This window comes from Apodemus sylvaticus, chromosome 3, assembly GCF_947179515.1.
Source record: "Apodemus sylvaticus chromosome 3, mApoSyl1.1, whole genome shotgun sequence".
NCBI lineage: Eukaryota > Metazoa > Chordata > Mammalia > Rodentia > Muridae > Apodemus > Apodemus sylvaticus.
In genome coordinates, this window is record NC_067474.1 from 86,378,548 (window position 1) to 86,394,115 (window position 15,568).

General features: G+C 38.4%; 1 protein-coding gene across 1 annotated transcript in view; it reads left to right on the forward strand.

The window, feature by feature from the left end:
- The window catches only part of Frmd3 (FERM domain containing 3), a 207,214-nt gene extending 191,865 nt beyond the window's left edge, over positions 1–15,349 (forward strand). The window contains exon 14 of the mRNA XM_052176669.1: positions 13,251–15,349. Coding sequence (XP_052032629.1) covers positions 13,251–13,843 — 593 coding nt within the window. The 3' untranslated portion in view covers positions 13,844–15,349. The remainder of the gene's footprint in view (positions 1–13,250) is intronic.
- Positions 15,350–15,568: the final 219 nt, after the last annotated feature.

Sequence of the window (15,568 nt, forward strand, 5' to 3'; positions counted from 1 at the left end):
TCATAAATTATCCATGGAAGGGGTATGTGCGTGTGACTATGTGTGTGTGTGTGTGTGTGTGTGTGTGTGTGTGTGTGTATGAATCAACCATTCCTAGGAATGGGGCTAGCCCTGGAGTGCCATTGATGTACCCAGTGACACTCCACTGGAATTAGAAGAAAAAAAACTGGCTTTGTCTTTGCTAGTAGTTTTCAGTTGTAAAAACCTTTTTGGTTAGCAGTGAAACCCTGTGTCCACTTCTTCCTCTCAGTGCTGAGACTCTATCTAACTTAAACCACACAGGCTCTATGCTTACTCTCATCATCTCTGTGAGTCCATATGTGCATGAGTCCTGTTGTGTCTGGAGGGGAGTGTTTCCTTGAAGTCATTCATCATTTCTACCTCATAAACTTTTTAATTTTTTTTTCCAAATTGATCCCCATGCTTTAGGGGAGTGGTCCTATTTAGGACTGGGTGCTCCATAGTCCCTCACTCTGTTACATTGTCCAGTTGTGGGTCTTTGTGGTAATTATCATCTACTTCAAGAAGAAACTTCTATGATAAGAGTTTAGCAATACACTAATCTGTGAGTATAGATGGATGGAGATGAGGACAGAAATTAACTAGTCAGTTTAGTTGGTCCATCTGATGTACACAGGTATCTCTTGTGTTTGATAATGTCCTTGTTTTCATTAGAAGGTCTTAATTTGATTCATTTTCTAAGCCAATTAAAGAATTAAAAGGCAAGAAGAATCTCAGACACAGCAAGCAGCAACAGATTGCCTTTATGATACTTTTATGATATTTAAAGATGCATGCATGCATACATAAACACATACACACACACACACATGGGGATATGTAGCGGACATACGCACAGATGAGAGAGTAGACCAAAAATTTCTTTTTTACATGGAGAGCCAGGGGTTATAAGTGGTTTTAGCAGCATGACGATGGATCTTATTTCCATTTATTTGGGGTTTATCTACATAAACTAAGAAAGGAAAACTGGTAGGTCAACAGTGTCAGGAAAATACATGTTCATGGTGATATAGGTCAGGTCCCCCTTCACAATTCAGATTGGTCACTTAAACACTGGACAAGTGATGGGCACACAGCTTCTGTTAAACATGTTCAGATCCTGCCTTGAACATATCTGAGCAGCCTGAACTTGTCATCTGGAAAAGGAAGAGTCCTACTAGCTGAAGAAAAAGCCCTTCCAGTCTTTGTCTCATGTCCAGGTGTTGACAAAGATGCTGGACTTTTGTCATATTTAGTATCTAGCTATGGGACCATTTCCTATCTATCTATCTAGGTCCTAGAATATGGACCAAGACCCTCATCCTCTTTAGTTTCCAACTCATTTAGGGGAATAGAATTAAATGAAAGACCTTTTGGCCATCTCTTACCTCTGGTAAGGACAGAATTCCCAACAGGTTCAAGGTCATCTAAAGCTTTAGTCATGGAAAAAATTAGTAATTCTATTTTTTGGGTGAGGTATGTATCTCCTACACAAAACTCACTGGTCAGTTTCTATATCCTATTCTTATTAATTAACCCACAAAAGACAGCCATAATTATTATTAAATAATTTAGAGAATGACCAATCTCTATTATGAGATAAATTAGTTCATTAGATGTGGAAGTTGGGATACCACTCCACTGAGTGTTTCTAAAAAATTTGACACTGTATCAGTGGTTCTATTTGTGTCATAACTAAGTATGGCAAGATATAAAAGTCTTTGGTACCTTCAAAGAGTTCTGAGGGGAAATGAATAAAATCAATAGGAATCAGATAAATGAGCATTAAATAATTTGAACACAGAGGGATTTTAGGATTCCTGTTCAAGCCTTGAAGAACGATCAAGGAGTCTTAGATGGAATTAGATTGTCAAAGGACCATCTGCATGTAGATTGACTCTAAATGCTAGGAGATAAAAATTAAAACAGCTCTTTAGTATAAAAGATCCCTATATTAATAGAATCACTACTAACACTATAATACAGATAAACCCTTTCCACCATAAAAAAACAGAAATATATCTCCAGAGATTTCCACCTAATTGCATAATGATGTCTGACATGTTCTGAATCTGTTTCTTGTAAATATTATAGATCAGATGAAACATTAGCAAAATTATTAGGAATTGAATCTGGATGATAGCACAAATACTGGCTTAAGTTGCTATAAGTAGATCTAAAGGCAAGTGGTTTTAAATATGAACATATTTAATGAGGGTTTTTTTATTAAGTCACATGATGTACTTTAGTTATATAAATGAAGTAGAAATGTAAGGTATATAATCTTATCACTGGACACCACTTCAAGTTGAGCAACGTCATAATGTAAGTTTGGCAGGCTAATCTAGAGTTTTTATTTGTCACTCTTACAACTAAGAAAATTCTCAAGTATGTCTGTCGATCTATTCTTAGGGTGGTCTGAGCCAAAGGTTGTGCCACAGAATCAGTAGATGTCATTATATCAATCCCAGTTGGAAAATATCCATCCTAATACGCATGATTTCTTATGTTCATGAAGCCAGAATAGAAAGTGAAAGCTTAAGATACTTCTGTAAGGCTTTATCAGTTCTACTGTGTCCCTGTTGACTCCACCATGAATAAACAATACATTTAAAGGCATCCCATCTAAGAACTGGTTTAAGGCAGGGAAGTTAGCTCTGGCCTAGTTATATACTGATGTGATAGATTCCAATAATCCCCTTGATGAAGAAATAACCCTGTAAAAATCTGCAATAAAAATAGGAAACAACCATTTTTCCTTTTTGCTAGGTTCTTAGCCCATTACTGTAGTCATAAGGACTATCTTTTTCCAGCATTGTTCACTGCTTTTTAAACAGTGGTCATGCTCATGGTCATAAAAGATTTTAGTATCAGCTTTAAGGAGATAGTCTATAGTGGTTCAAAGTGTAAAGGGATCCTTTTCATTTTCTGCCTGTTTGGAGTGGATTGAGTTATAAAGCAATCTCAAGATCAAGAGGAGGGGTTTATGTTCCTATATTTAATCAAATCACTCTCAGTCTTTCTACAAGGGTTGAAGGTGACTCTTTAAGAGCCTCCCAGTAACCTGAGAAGAACTGGAATAATTTAAGGGCTTATAGTGAATTCTCTTGAGCCTCTCTAAGAGACATAAAGGAAAGTCTGTCTTTAGTACCCCACAGGGTAATTTAGGTCACACTGAGGGTCATCCTATAAGACTGCTCCTGTCCCAGTTAAGAAATTATTTTCTACTTGTGATTTGTACCTCACCTGTACTAGGCTTCTCTTTCTATTCACTTCATGTATCTGGGCTGTATGTCTATAGAAGTCTTTTCCGTGAGGATCAGTTACTGATTTGGGAGTAAGATCACAGTCTTCTAGACTATGTTAGATTGAGTGAGTCCCTGGAAGACCTAAATATATTTCTCACAGTCTTATGAAAATTTTCCAAGATTACCTTTTCTCAATCTCAGCTATTGGAAGGAACAGAAAGTACACACCGTGGCTAGTGTCCATCTCTGGTCAAGGCCTATCTCCTGCAATGGGAGAAAGGAGGAATATACTCGAGAGAACCCTGGGATCCTGAGGCTGAGGCCTTCTCCTATCATTAAGAATAATTAACCTAAGTGCTGGCTGACAGGAGCCTGATATAGCTGTCTCCTGAGAGGCTGTGCCAGAGCCTGACAAATACAGAGGCCGATGCTTGCAGCCAACTATTGGACTGAGCACATGGTCCCCAATGGAGGAGTTAGAGAAAGGACTGAAGGAGCTGGAGGGGTTTGCAACCCCATAGGAAGAACAACAATATCAATTAACCAGAACCCCCAGAGCTTCCAGGGACTAAACCACCAACCATGGAGTACACATGGAACAACCCATATCTCCATATGTAGCAGAGGATGGACTTGTCAGACATAATGGGAGGAGAGGCCCTTGGTCTTGTTAAGGCTAGATGCCCCAATATAGGGGAATGTGAGGGAGGGGAGGTGGGAGTGGGTGAGTGGGTGGGGAAGTACCCTCATAGAAGCAGGGGAAGGGAGAAGGGATAGGGGGTTTCTAGAGGGGAGACCAGGAAAGGGGATAATATTCGAAATGTAAATCAAGAAAATATCCAATAAAAGCAGAGTGGTTAACCCTGTAAGAGGCCATTAACATCTTGGGAGTTCCCCTGGAATGGAGGTATGTTGGAATCCTGGGTCAATATATAACTCCTGTGTATGTCTGGGTTGAGCAAATAATACATAGGGAACTTCAAACCATTTGCAATTTTTTGGTACCTTGAAAAACATATATTATTATAAAATGATATTAAAAATAACACTTCCATATACAGGCCATTTTTCTCTTTTGTCTGATTTATAGTCAAGCCATGCTCAAGTACAAAAAAAAAAAATCAGGCATTTCTTTTCCAACATTTGTGGATTAAAGAGCTACCAGTGCACAAGGATTCGGTCTGAAGGAATCTTTGTTAAAGATAAACTGCTACCTATCTGTAGGACAAAAAAAGATATATTGCAGAGTTCTTATCTTCTTTGCCTTGTTTTCCGAAGCATCATCTGGAAAGTTTCCCTTTTCTCTCCTTGCCTCTTAAGCAACCATGATGAGAAGCCTGTCAAGCTAGCTAGCTGCTATCGGCGATGAGACCTTGATTCTTGTATCCTCTTTTCTTTGATATGCCATCATGAGACAAAGAAGCCTAGCAGACTAAAGACATCATTCTAATCACCTGTAGCCATCCTCATCGAAATCATTCTGATTCTAATACTTATCTACCATAAGTTTTAAATGTTTGGAGCAAACATTTCTGAAAAAAAAACTTTCTGAAGATTATGTAACTTGTGGGGATCTTGACTGGGTTGTATGTCTAATATTGTCTTTAGACATTCACTCTCGACCTCTTTTTCTTCAAAGTTTTAATCAGCTAATTCATTTGACATTCCCTAGTCTAGATAAGTGGAAAGCATCATAGTGCTAAGGGGGATTTTCTCACTTAAAGAGAGCACCTTGATTTTTTTTTAAAGCCACACTTTTATTTATCACATTGCTTGAATTTGAGTGCCCATAATCTGTAGCTGCCCGCAGCCACATATAAACCGGGTTACCTGTTGAGAGAATTTTGGGGTTATAGGGAAGAGGGGCGAAAAGAAAGCGCGGCCAAGTCAATGTTCACTGATCAAAGCCGTAAACTTTAATGGCGCCGGACCTTTTAACAGTTTGGGCAAACCCTTCCCCCCAGACTCTAGGCTGAGTTCCGGTGGAAGTTGTCTAGCTTCTCTTGGAGGTCTTCGTCTTGACTGCTCCGGCAGCTGGGTGGGTCACCTGTTTAATTCAGGGATTAACCTTTACTACGAGCGCTCCACCCTAGGTGGAGCAGGATCCTGGCTAACAGGGAGAAGTTAACCTTGACCAAAGTCAAACTCTGACCAAGTGCAAGACTGCCCCAATATGGCTCTGTACATGTCCTCCCTTTTTTTATTAATTTGAGCACGAGGAGGTAGAAAACAAGTGGATAAATATCCTTCATAAGAAGGCGGGCCTTAACCAGGAGGGGAAGCATTGACCGTAATTCCTCTTAAATATTGTATAACGTCTTTTTCAGAGGAGGGGTAATAGGCTCCCTTATTATTTTAAGGACAGCCTCTCGACGTTAACCCCTATGCAATTAGGTGTACTTCCTGGGGACTCAGAAGCAGAAATTCACCTCCCCATGCAGTGCTTTGCCTCGCACGTCTCGCTGGTACCCATAGTGCTAAGGGGGATTTTCTCACTTAAAGAGAGCACCTTGATTTTTTTTTAAAGCCACACTTTTATTTATCACATTGCTTGAATTTGAGTGCCCATAATCTAGAAAATACAGAACACAGTGGGGAAAGATGTCTAAATGAACTTAGAAATAGTGTGCAGATGCACTTTTCCCTAACCCTGTCCATGTCACAGCCCCTGGAAAGTGAAAGCCAGCACAGGGGACAACCAGAGCACCGTGTGGCAGAAGTAAGGAAAAAGTGGGGGACAATTTTGAAAGTGCAAATAGCACTCTGTCCCAGCCAAAGAATAAAACCAGCCTGCAGATGTTGGACAAAGAACAGGCACTAGGGCACTGCAGAACCAGAGTCCCCAGCACCAGCACCTACAGCATTCCAGATGTCCACAACAGTTAGGTAATTTCTACACAGCTACAAAGGCCTACTTCCCACTTCCATCTATAATTTGTCCAACATACAGCAATTTATTTTTTGGATCCTGGTGGATCTGTGCAATGGTTCCAGACACAATGGTGGGCTGCCATGGATTCACATGGTCCAGCCATCTCAGGTGCTAGCCCTCTTTGGAAGCTGGTCAGTTCCTGTTTCTTTACTTAGGCACAAAATCAAACTCCATGGTGCAGGAACGGTCTTCCAACACATACTTCATCCTGGACTCACAAAAAGTAGTAAGGGGAAAAACAAAAAGAAGAATGAGGCATAAGTTAAAGGGGGCCAAAGGGAAAAAGAACTATTTGCAAGTTTGGGTGTGAATTTAGAGGGCAGAAAAGTGTGTGTGTGTGTGTGTGTGTGTGTGTGTGTGTGTGTGTGCGCGCGCGCGCACGCGCACGCACGCACATGTGGTGTGAAGGGAGGAATGGTAAATTTAAAGCAGAGAACAAATATAGTATGTGTTCCTGTATTCTCTCCCCTTCACTTCCTGGTCTAACATACCGATGATGTGGGGAAAGTTGGGCATTCTTGAGAATGACTGTGTCTGTAACTTAGGGAAGGGAAGGTTTTGGTCCTGGAAATTCAATGACTAACCAAACCATTTCATGACATTGCCTATACATATCAGACTTATAAATTTAAAAAATTCATAGACCAAAGGGAAGCTAGGTTTCTAAAGGAGTTTTAGAGAGCTTAAGAGAAAAAAGGCAGTGTGCCTGTCTAGCAGGAGTGGATTCTGGAAATGTTGTACCATTTATGGTCTTCTCAGGCTTTGTTACATGAAGGTGTAGAGAAGTTGGGTTGGCATGTCTGTAAGATATTCAGAAACCTTAGTTTTATCCACATGCTCATAGTTTTCTGATAATGAAAAACAAGACATCCCTTCTGGCATTTGTGAGAACAGGAGATAGAAATTGGCTAGCTGTGGGTTTTTTTTAAGGTTTTTTTTTATTTCATTCGATATATATATATATATATATATATAGGCATTTATGGAGGTCTCTTGTCTCATAATATCTTGTCAGAGCTTTTCTTTTTTTATCGATATATTTTTATTTACATTTCAAATGATTTCCCCTTTTCTGGGTCCCCACTCCCTGCAAGTCCCATAAGCCCTCTTCCCTCCCCCGTTCCTCCATCTACCCCTTCCCACTTCCCTTTTCTGGAATTCCCCTATACTGTTGCACTGAGTCTTTCCAGAACCAGGGGCCACTCCTCCATTCTTTTTGGACATCATTTAATATGTGGATTATATCTTGGGTATTCAAAGTTTCTAGGCTAATATCCACTTATAACGAAACAAATCAAAGACTTTTTAGAATTTAATGAAAATGAAGATACAACATATCGAAATCTATGGGACACAATGAAAGCAGTGCTAAGAGGAAAATTCATATCCCCTACATATAGTAAAAGCAATATACAGCAAACCGGTAGCCAGCATCAAACTAAATGGAGAGAAACTTGAAGCAATCCCACTAAAATCAGGGACCAGACAGGGCTGCCCCCTTTCTCCTTATCTTTTCAATATTGTACTTGAGGTACTAGCTCGGGCAATTCGACAACATAAGGAGGTCAAAAGGATACAAATTGGAAAGGAAGAAGTCAAACTATCATTATTTGCAGACAACATGATAGTCTACCTAAGTGACCCAAAAAACTCCACTAGAGAACTCCTACAGCTGATAAACAACTTCAGCAAAGTGGCAGGTTATAAAATCAACACAAGCAAATCAGTGGCCTTCCTATACTCAAAGGATAAGCAGGCTGAGAAAGAAATTAGGGAAATGACCCCCTTCACAATAGCCACAAACAGTATAAAGTATCTTGGGGTGACTCTTACCAAACATGTGAAAGATCTTTATGACAAGAACTTCAAGACTCTGAAGAAGGAAATGGAAGAAGACCTCAAAAAATGGGAAAACCTCCCATGCTCATGGATCGGTAGAATCAATATAGTTAAAATGGCCATTTTGCCAAAAGCAATATACAGATTCAATGCAATACCCATCAAAATCCCAACTCAGTTCTTCACAGAGTTAGAAAGAGCAATTCTCAAATTCATCTGGAATAACAAAAAACCCAGGATAGCTAAAACTATTCTCAGCAACAAAAGAAATTTTGGGGGAATCAGTATCCCTGACCTCAAGCAATACTACAGAGCAATAGTGTTAAAAACTGCATGGTATTGGTACAGTGACAGGCAAGTGGATCAATGGAACAGGATTGAAGATCCAGAAATGAACCCATACACCTATGGCCACTTGATCCTCGACAAAGGGGCTGAAAACATCCAATGGAAAAAAGATAGCCTTTTCAACAAATGGTGCTGGTTCAACTGGAGGTCAGCATGCAGAAGAATGAGAATTGATCCATCCTTGTCTCCTTGTACTAAGCGCAAATCCAAATGGATCAAGGACCTCCACATAAAGCCAGACACTCTGAAGCTAATAGAAAAGAAACTGGGGAAGACCCTTGAGGACATCGGTACAGGGAGAAAGTTTCTGAACAGAACACCAATAGCGTATGCTCTAAGATCAAGAATTGACAAATGGGACCTCATAAAATTACAAAGTTTCTGTACGGCAAAGGACACTCTCAAAAGGACAAATCGGCAACCAAAAAAATTAGGAAAAGATCTTCACCAATCCTACATCAGATAGAGGGCTAATATCCAATATATATAAAGAACTCAAGAAGTTAGACTCCAGAAAACCAAACATCCCTATTAAAAAATGGGGTACAGAGTTAAAGAATTCTCACCTGAAGAACTTCGGATGGCAGAGAAGCATCTTAAAAAATGCTCAACTTCATTAGTCATTAGGGAAATGCAAATCAAAACAACCCTGAGATTTCACCTTATACCAGTCAGAATGGCTAAGATTAAAAATTCAGGAGACAGCAGGTGTTGGAGAGAATGTGGAGAAAGAGGAACACTCCTTCACTGTGGAGTTGCAAATTGGTACAACCACTCTGGAAATCAGTCTGGCAGTTCCTTTGAAAACTGGGCACCTTACTTCCAGAAGATCCTGCTATACCACTCCTGGGCATATACCCAGAGGATTCCCCACCATGTAATAAGGATACATGCTCTACTATGTTCATAGCAGCCCTATTTATAATTGCCAGATGCTGGAAAGAACCCAGGTATCTCTCAACGGAAGAGTGGATGCAAAAAATGTGGTATATCTACACAATGGAGTACTATTCAGCCATTAGAAACAATGAATTCATGAAATTCTTAGGCAAATGGATGGAGCTAGAGAACATCATACTAAGTGAGGTAACCCTGACTCAAAAGGTGAATCATGGTATGCACTCACTAATAAGTGGATATTAACCTAGAAAACTGGAATACCCAAAACATAATCCACACATCAATTGAGAAGAAAGGAGGAGTGGCCCCTTGTTCTGGAAAGACTCCGTGAAGCAGTATTCGGCAAAACCAGAATGGGGAAGTGGGAAGGGGTGGGTGGGAGGACAGGGGGAGAGAAGGGGGCTTACGGGACTTTCGGGGAGTGGGGGGCTAGAAAAGGGGAAATCATTCGAAATGTAAATAAAAAATATATCGAATAAAAAAATTAAAAAAAAGAAAAAAAAGAATGTTATGTTTAACTCTTTAATTTAAAATCCATTGACTAGGGATGAAAGCAGTATTTGTTGTTATTCTGAGGGTTAGACATTACTCATCTGATGTTAATGGAATTAGAAAGTGCACCATGCCCTTGCCACTGAACAAATTTTATTAAGCCATCCAATTTAATATCTTCTCCCAAGTTTTATATATAAAGTAGAGGAAGTGTCCGCATGGCAATGGGCATGAAGATGCAGCAGGCAAAGAACTCACCACCTTGGTGACAGCTATACAGTCCATCATGCTTGCCTCATACAGCTGCTAAGCACCAACAGCAGCATGGCTGGTCTGAACTAAAACTTCCTATACATGTGCAACACACAGAAATCTCAAATTTGTGCTTTCATTGAAGAAGGCGAACTTATTATTTCATGTAGCTATATGTTAAACTGATGTTATTTCTGATACCTGGCCTTCATTATTTAAACTAGTTCTAATACAGTTTATTGTTTTAAAGGCATAAAAGTATAAAGGGTTATATATGGGTTATTCCAACCTTCTTATTTGGAACCAATGCTTTAAACTATAATAAAGGCTCAAAAGTATTTTTAAATAAAATCAAGTTGAGTTGTTTCTTCATTCTGGAGACATGATGCTGTTTTTTGATAAAGTCTTCACTGAAGTAAAATTGTTTTGTTTTTCTGTCTGCTGAGATAACACTGAAGGTCACAATTTAAAATTCTGGTGTGTACATATTTCAACATTCTGGTATGAACTGTGTTCTTGACTGTCATCCTTTGCCTAAAGAAACGGGATCAATTCCAGTTATGCACTCTCACTAAAACTTTAGAGAACAGCTAAGGATGGATATGGCATCCATTTTTTATATGAAGAAGGGAAGAGTAATAAGGATGGCAAAAAATGGGAGAGAAGCCAAAATCTAAGTGAAAAATAAAAAAAGACATATTCTTCATATGCTTAAGTGAACATATTACTCTATATTCAGAAGAGGTGAGAGAAGGCATAGTAGTGTTCCTCTGTATTTCTTCATAGTAAGAGAAGATGAAATTATTTCTCATCTTCACATTATTTAAAGCATGAGTGTTCCATTTATCAATAGCAGATCTCAGGAGTCTTAACTATACTTCAACATTAAATTATAACATACTTAAAAATTATGAGAATTTTCATGATTTTTATAACTAGATTATAGTTTCTTGAATTAGAACTTTATAGCTGACATTATGCCTTGTAATGCAAACTAAATGTATGCATATTCTTATTATTTGTTTATATACATGGTATCAGTTTTGTGGTGGTCTGTGGCTTAAAGTATGTTATATTCCAAGGGCAGACAGTAGAATTGGAAAAATATAGTGGTTATTAAATACATTTGAACATACCATTGCAAATGATATAAATTTTCTCTTATTGAAAAGATTGAGAGAACTGGAGGAGCCAAGGGCAGCACAAGGAGAACTAGAGTCAACTAACCTGGGGCTGACAAAGACTGAACCACCAGCTAAAGAGCATGCAGGTGCTGGACCTAGGCTCCCTACATATTTGCAGGAGAAGAGCAGCTTGGTCTTCATGTTGGTCTCTTAACAATTGGAATGGGCCTCTCTCTGACCTGTTGCCTTGCATTGAATCCCCTTCCCCTAGCTGGATGGACTTAATGGGCCTCAGTGGGAGGTGTGCCTAGTCCTTCTGGTATTTGCTGTCCCAGCACATAGTGCTGCCTTCCCTGAGGAGAAGGGGAGAGATTAATAGGCAATGGGGCCTGTGAATGTGGAACTGGGAACAGACAAGGTGGGGCTAGCTGCATTTGGGATATAAAGAGAATAAATAAATTCATCAATGAAAAAGCTAGGCCTTAGAGGAGAATCTATTATTATTCTGTTAAGTGGACATAGTACTAAAGAAGTAGCTACTAATATATAATTAAACCTATAGATGAATGCATCTCTCAATCCTCATCAGAGAAGTCCCTATTTGCAGTAGGTTATGATTAACACATACACCAACAACTGTATGTGGGTTACTTGCATGATATTTTCCATTTAAACTATTTAATGCTCTTTGGATGGAGCTACCAGAAAATATTGGGTGATTTTTTGAATGATAATAAAGTGGAGGAATTATGAATGATATTCTGTTTTACATTTGACATATTAATTTACCTGATTGCAAGTTTTATGTTGGATTATCTATGTTCCATCATCGAGAACACTTCTTTGATGTTTTTATCATTTCCCATTATTCACTCGTGACTCATAATTAACAGTTTTTAGCCTAGATTAAAAAGTGGCAAAAAAGGGGAGGCCAGGCAGTGGTGGTGCGTGCCTGTAATCCCAGCACTCTGGGAGGCAGAGGCAGATGGATTTCTGAGTTCGAGGTCAACCTGATCTACAGAATGAGTCCCAGGACAGCCAGGGCTACACAGAGAAACCCTGTCTCGAAAAAACAAATCAAAAAAAAAAGTGGCTAGATATCATATATATAAAAAAGTAATATTAAGAAAGACATGTTTCTCAATACACATTTTTGAAATTCCAAGCACTTTAATTAATTTGTCTTCTGAACATGTAGAAATAAACTGATATGAAAGGAAGTAAAAAGCTGTAGGTTATAAGAGCAACACTTAAAAATGTCTTCATTCTTCCAAAATATTTTCAATAGATAACTAAAGTTTCTTGGAAAATTTAGCCATATTTATAAATAATAGCAATGAAAATACTCTATTTGAAGGTAAAAAATTTTGTATTAAAATGCTAAAAAGAGAAGAAAATGAAAGTTTGTACAACCCACATGGTTGCAATTACAGGTGAGCATTATCTACTCCAAAAGCTTTGAACCAAAAATATATCAGACTTCATATTTTTTTCATCTGATTTTGGAGCACATTTGAGTTCACTTTAATGCTTGAGTATTACTAACCTCAAGATCTGAAATCCCAATGTTCATAGACTAAAATCTTTAATTTCGTTTTGCTTTAAATGTTCTGGGTATAAAAACTTTTCATACTTTGGACATGTGAATTAGATAATAATCCAGTATGCTAATACAGAAATCCTAAAACTGTGCCTTGATGGAAGAGTAGACAGCACTACTTCAGAATGATTACTCAATTCTCCCTGTTAGGCAAATTTACGTAATACTTAATTGTGTCATAATGTTAACTCTGAAAGATCTTATTTGTAATTTTCATGTACTACTGGATCATTTTCACAGGTCAAACACTAGTTAGAGATTTGCAGACCAGAATAATATGCTTAAATGTTGTATATTCTTCAAAACTTTAAACAGTGTTGTTTATATTAGCCTTATTTTTTTGATCTGAGAACTTACGAAATAACATCGGTTATTAACATGATTATATTTTCTAATAACAGAATGCTACTGCACGGTTTTACACATTCCTTGTACTTTCTTTGATTCTACATACAGACTTTTGTGAAAGAAAAACATCTGAAATTTAAGCTTTATACAATAACGTCTCTTTCCAGGTGCCCCTTTGCCTAAAATGGATGTGTCTGAGCCACTTATTGCCAGCTCCCCAGTGAAGGGAGCTCAGAGTGCAGATCCTCCAGATGAAGAGGAAGACAGGGTGAAAGAAGATCCCTTGACCATCTCGGAACTAGCATACAGTCCCAGCGCCAGCCTGCTCCCCACCCCAGTGGATGATGAGGAAATCAACATGCTCTTTGACTGTCCGTCCAGGCTCGAGTTAGAAAGAGAAGACACAGATTCGTTTGAGGAACTTGAAGCAGATGAAAATGCTTTTTTGATCGCTGAAGAGGAAGAGCTGAAGGAAGCTCGCCAAGCTTTGTCATGGAGCTATTCCATCCTGACCGGCCGTGTCTGGGTCAACCCCCTGGTCAAGAGTTTCTCCAGGCTCCTTGTGGTGGGCCTGGGACTGCTGCTGTTTGTCTTTCCCCTGCTCCTTCTCCTTTTGGAGTCAGGTATCGATCTCTCCTTCTTATGCGAAATCCGTCAGACACCAGAGTTTGAGCAGTTTCACTATGAATACTATTGTCCCCTGAAGGAGTGGGTGGCTGGGAAGGTCAACATCGTCCTCTACATGCTGGGTTGTTCATAAAATTCATATCCGATAAGAGGAAGGGCTATCTTCAATACTAGTAGTATCATTTTCAGTAGATGCTAGGTTTTGAATGGCCTTGAGTTGTCAAGAGGTAGTCTTACCTCCTGACTTTTAACTCCCTTAACTGACTGCTCAAACCTTGAAATAAGTTTTCTGTACTTCATTGAATTTAAGTCAGTTTAAATCAAATATAGTGCTTTGAGTTATTCTTCAAAAATTCAGTCATGAAATTAAAAAAATTTCTCTCCTTATCATACCATAATAATTTAATACATCGGAGTTAGGTATTCCTATTTCTTTATTGTGAACTATAATCAAGATCAGAATTTTAGTAAAAATACAAGGGGAATCTTTTTACTATACCTTTGGCGAAAATAATGTCCTCTTATTGATGCCTATACAAATAAGTTGATGCTGAGTTTTTCTTTCAGTTTTTTTAAAAAAAAAATATTTTTACGCATTCTAACTATTTTGGTAAATTTTTAGCAAAAAAAAGCAGCTTTCTGGAATTATTTAAGTATACCTACTGTAAAACCAATGCACATGGAATTTTTTAATGTTTTGGCACCTAATTTTTTTAAAGATATTTTTTGGCTAACTAATCCATAATTTATTACCTGCATATAACTTTGAAAAACTGATAGTAAAAAACTATAGTACATTCTCAAAACAGATGATTAAACTAGAAGATGTAAGCATGAAGAACATTGAGTTGACATTGTCTGGTCTAGTTTTCAGAGTTTTGGACATGATAATCTTATAATTTTGTGTTTTGTCCATATATTTGGACTGGGAAAGCAGAGTGGTTTTAAAAGAAATTAAAACTAATTGTAACAGTAAAGTTAAAAAGAAGATCAACTAGTTAATTGTTATTGTTTACTAATCTGAGTGAAAGCAAGCAGAAGTTTGGCAAGTAGAAGGCAGCAAAGAAGAGTTGTGATGAGATTGCTAGGCAAGTGGTGCTAAGCGTGAGGTTGCCTTTATGGAAGTGATGCTGATATATGGCACTCTATGTAAAGACATGTGCACTCACTCTCTGAGTTCACAAAATCATGTTTAGTTAATAAAAGTGGACAAATTTTTAAGGTGAATTTTTGGGACCCCCTCATGATTTCCATTTAATTCTCTGGGTAAAATGTCAGGGTGTGTGTGTGTGTGTGTGTGTGTGTGTGTGTGTGTGTGTGTGTATGTGTAAGGCAGTGAAGGTGCATGAGGAAAGACAGACAGACAGACAGACAGACAAAGACAGAGATGGAGAGAGAATGATGAGAGAGAGAGAAATTTTCCTTTATGAATTTCTTTGAGTTCTGAAATCTTGTTTAATTGAGGCTTCTATTGAAACAATGAATCATCAGATAATACACCAATTCTGTTTGGGTAAAGTCAACAATGGAGCCGGTAGGTGGTGGTGCACGCCTGTAATCCCAGCACTCTGGGAAGCAGAGGCAGGCAGATTTCTGAGTTCAAGGCCAGCCTGGTCTACAGAGTGAGCTCCAGGACAGCCAGGGCTATACAGAGAAACCCTCTCTCGAAAAAAACAAATCCAAAAAAAACAAAAAAACAAAAAAACAAAACAAAAAAAAAACAAAAAAAACAATGGAAGATAAAAAGAGACAAAAGAAAAAAAAAGAAATAATAAACCCTGAGACACATTCCTTCATATGAACCCAAGACAGAAAAAGATCTGGTGCTTTCCATCGCTGGCCACTTACCAATACTGTG